Source organism: Spinacia oleracea, chromosome 3 (genome assembly GCF_020520425.1).
Source record: "Spinacia oleracea cultivar Varoflay chromosome 3, BTI_SOV_V1, whole genome shotgun sequence".
In the NCBI taxonomy this organism is placed as follows: domain Eukaryota; kingdom Viridiplantae; phylum Streptophyta; class Magnoliopsida; order Caryophyllales; family Amaranthaceae; genus Spinacia; species Spinacia oleracea.
In genome coordinates, this window is record NC_079489.1 from 150,724,760 (window position 1) to 150,729,127 (window position 4,368).

At 39.3% G+C, this 4,368-nt stretch overlaps 1 protein-coding gene across 1 annotated transcript; it reads right to left on the reverse strand.

The window, feature by feature from the left end:
- Positions 1 to 286: 286 nt before the first annotated feature.
- On the reverse strand, positions 287 to 2,818 carry LOC130469890 (solute carrier family 40 member 2, chloroplastic-like). The gene is made up of 5 exons (XM_056839407.1): positions 1,835 to 2,818; positions 1,659 to 1,748; positions 1,392 to 1,568; positions 1,225 to 1,299; positions 287 to 479 (listed from the first exon to the last, which is right to left on the reverse strand). The coding sequence occupies exons 2-5, from the start codon at positions 1,707 to 1,709 to the stop codon at positions 309 to 311; spliced, it is 474 nt and encodes a 157-aa protein (XP_056695385.1). The 5' UTR covers positions 1,710 to 1,748; positions 1,835 to 2,818; the 3' UTR covers positions 287 to 308.
- Between the last annotated feature and the right edge of the window lie 1,550 nt (positions 2,819 to 4,368).

Genomic DNA, 4,368 nt, shown 5'->3' on the forward strand with positions numbered 1-4,368 from the left:
CTTACACAACCGTTCTATATTCTACCCCTTTTTAAAAAAATATTATTCAAAAATAGCAATTCACACATCCCTAAAATAGGATATTACGATCCTAGCTCCGTAAACCAAATCTAAATAGATAAAATAAAAATGATATCCACACAATCTTTCCAAAAATAATTTCCTTCAATAACAAAATACTATTGTTCATACAATAACAAAGTACTATCATTTATTGACAAAATGATCCATACAAGGTACAACAAAAAAAATAACATTTCGATGTCAATAATAAAAAATTAAAAAAAATAAAATAAAAATCAAAGAGCCTATGTAGCGGCAACAACAGGTGACTCTGCAGCAGCAGCAACCGGAGCTTCTGCAGCAACAAGGAAGTTCGTCTGCAGGAGTAAACTGAGGTAACAGGACAGTTCGTCTACAGGAGTGAACTGAGGTAACCGACCATCTCCTTGAGCTAGCTTAAGAGCTTTGTTAAAATACTACAAGACAAGTTAAAATGTAATTAAGAGTAATAAATTTAACACTAAATAATGGGTATATATACCAAATAAAAATTAGAGGAAGAATAACATAGATCCTAATGTCATAATTGTGCAGTGGGATTGTAATGGATCGTACTAATGGTCCACCTGTCCAAATGGTTTACAGGAGAAGGCACAAGTCCAGACAAAACAACAGCAACAGACTTGCAGGGAGGTGCGTGCAGACAGACAGGCTAGCCGTTTGGAATTCTGGTAAGTACCAATAAGGGAATAACTGAAAATGAAGGTGGTGAAGTACTCCGTAGTTGGATTCTCACGAGTCAAGAAGGCCTTTGTATGGGGAACCTTAAGTAATCTAGCTGACTATTTAGTTTCCACATTCATTGATTGTAGATATAATGTCACTTACTAGCAGTTTCTGCACACTAGAGTGGAAGCAGTTTCCTAGCCTTGGTCTTTAGCTTGAGATCGAGGAAATACTAGCACTCTGCTTTCCCCTGGGTGCTTATTGTAGATATAATGTCACTTACTAGCAGGGTTTTTTTATAAGTATAGTGTAACTAAATGTTTTCGGGAATGTAAGAGACGGTGACAAACCTGTAAGAAATGACAGACAAGCTAATGTAGATGTGAAGTCATACAGTTATTCAATTCAGGCTGGCAACTCAGCTGCTTAAACAACATGGTTGGGTGAACACCACAAAAAAGCAAAGCTAAGTACACAAGAAGCACAATTTATTACCTCACACAGAAGATCAATTCGATTGATAGCAGCATTAGCCTGAGCAAGTGCAATAGGTCGATTGGTCCCAGCTAGCTGCGCATGACATGATGCCTACATTAGACACTAAATTCCTAGGGGGAAAATGAAAGCAAGAGAATCCAGGATGGAACATAAAACAACATTACCAGTACAAGCCAGTCACGCTCCATGGCTACGCCCAAAGCTAACCCACACAATCGCTCAATTGCACTCGCAAAAACAAGAATAATAAACCACGGACGAAGTAGAACAGATGACACAACAACATACCGAACTTGATGAGCATGAATAATCATTGCCACAGACATCAGCTGGGAAATTGCCTACCATATGAAGTGAATCTTAGAAATACGAGAAAGTGATACAAAATAGCATATTGATTATTGAATGAAATAAGATTATAAGAGGATTACCTGGATAAAGCTTAGAAAATTAAATGCATGTACTCTAGGGTAATGATCCATAAGTTTTCCAACTAATGGCCCTCCAAGAATAACTGCAAGCTGTCCAAAATTTTAATAAATTAGGAGTTAGAACTACATTTTATCACAACGTTGCATGCTCGACTAATTTTAGGGGACAAAGCCACCTTAGTAAAAACAGCTCATGACTGCAACAGGAAGAAGGCTTGGATGGATCATTGCAATAGCAGCTGGCCAAGCAAAATTCCATAGTTGTTCCACAAAGTTCCCCACTAAACAACTAGCATATAATGCTGAAATAGGCATATAACAAAAGTTAGAGACCACAAAAACAAGAACCAGGTTATGTTCATATTCAGTGACCATTCTGCAAAATTTAAGCCTATTTTAAGACAGCCACATACGAGTTTCTTTAACATCCATTCATTTTCTTACCCAAAACCCCATCTCATTTTCCTTGTCTCAGCCACGAGGGGAACATAACAACGTAGAAGTCCCAAGATTAAGGTGGCTCCATACAAGAGAACTACAGAGTATTTATCAAATCTACATTAAATAACTGGATTATATTCAGAGTATACAATCCAGGTTTCTTCATGCAATGAAAATTGTTTTATGAAAGCACGTTAAAGGCCATGTTAATGATAACTTTCAACCTTAGCAGGTTGAGCAGAACTTACAGACTTACAAAAGGTCGAACATTTCAATCCATTAACACATTTACCAAAAGGTAGAAACAATCAAAAGTCAAACAAAGAAACAAGACAACAGGAAAGGGTGCACGGCCCGCACCCGAACAAACACAACAACACCCAAACTGCAGTAAGTGGCTCAACACGAACAAGCACCTGCATTAAGCAGATCTGCAGCTAGAAAGTACTCTCCACAACAGTTAAAACAACAGTACATCAGGACATAACAGAGCAGCAGAAACACTGGAACTGCCAGCCAACAAAGAAAAGAAGCTGCAACATACAGAAAGGAGTAGACCCCAACAGATAACACCTGTAAGAACAAAAGAAAACAGCCACTGCAAACACCAAAAACAGAACATAGCACCCTATCTAGATACAACCAGAATTGAACTCAGCCTGAAACCAGCAAACAAATGCAAAGCTACAACCTGCACTTAGCCCAGCAGAAGCAAGCCAAGCTCCCAACACACCCGATGCAATTCAGGTATTATAAAAACTTTGTTAAATGCTCAATGTAATTCAGTAATATAAATCAGAATTATATCGAAAATTTTCCAGAAACACTAATTAAAAGTTACTCCAACAAAGTAAATTAAAAATCTCACTACAAAATCACGAATTAAAATTGAGAGCAAAAAGTTGAATTTGAAACCTTATATGAAGCAAGGTGATTTTTTCGGCATTATTGAGACCTAAAAATAGGATCTTTCCCACAACCCAAGTGAAGAAAGAATACCCTAGGGCAATGGACACCAATTCAATTCAAACAAAAACCAAAGAAATCCCAGGCGCAAGAATCAAAAGCAAGAAACCCCCAAAGCATAAAAATACAATCAGATTTAGTTTGAGAAGAAGAAGTAAAAAAACTCACCAGGGTTTTCGATCTTGGGGGATCCTGGGATATTCCTGAAGGAAATAATGCCCTTGGTCCAAGTATGCATTCTATGTTAAGTCTAATAAATGCGGTTCAGTATTAATTGACAAGTTAATAATTCAGTGAGATCAAGTGAGCTGAATGCCTAGCTAGAGGCCGCTTCAGTTCAAGTGGAATTAATGATATTAATCCACAGCTTACTCTTGACTGAACCCGTAGGGTCACACAAATAGTACGTAAACGGATCAAGTATCTAATGGCATTAGATACTCTATCTATGAATATTCGGAACCGACGGATCTTGGTTTCAGTGGGAGCTAAGATCGTCACAGGCAAGAAATGAATACTCCGGAAACGATGATATTGCCGGAAACGGAAATATGGATCGTATCGGAAATATAAATATTATCCAAGTCGTAGATGTTGCCGGAAACGGAAACATGGTACGTATCGGAAAATATTATCGGAAATGGAAATATTGCCAGAATCGGAAATATTGCCGGAAACGGAAATATTGTCAGAATCGGAAATATTACCGGAATCGGAAAATAATTCCGGAAACGGAAATATTAAATATTTGTTCGAAACAGAAATTAATTCCGGAATCGGAAATATTAAATATTGTTCGTATCGGAAATGAATTCCGGAATCGGAAAATTTAATCGGAAGCGCATCGTACGAATAAGCATCGGACGAGGCCTGCCGGACGAGGCCCAGCACGAAGCCAGGCCATCGCCCAGCAAGCCAAGCGCGCCGCACAAACAGCAAGGCCAGGCCCAGCAGGCTGCGCGCAGCGCGCAGCGCGCACAGCGCGCGCAGCGCGCAGCGCGCACAGCGCGCGCAGCGCGCAGCGCGCGCGGGCGCTGAGTGGGCTGCTGCTCGCGCGCACGCATGAGGCCCATCGTGGCTGTCGTGCGTGTGTGTGCAAGTGTTTGTGTTCGTGCACGTTTCCTAAAACATGCAGAGTTCGGTTAATGATTAAATTCCTAATTCTATTTGATAAATTAATTAAAATTAGAGTTCTTGTAGGATTCTAGGTTTGATTAATTTGTATCTGAATAGGATTTCGATTCCCTTTCCATACCGCTATAAATATGAGGCTAGGGCTCACAATTTATAACACAAGTTTCAA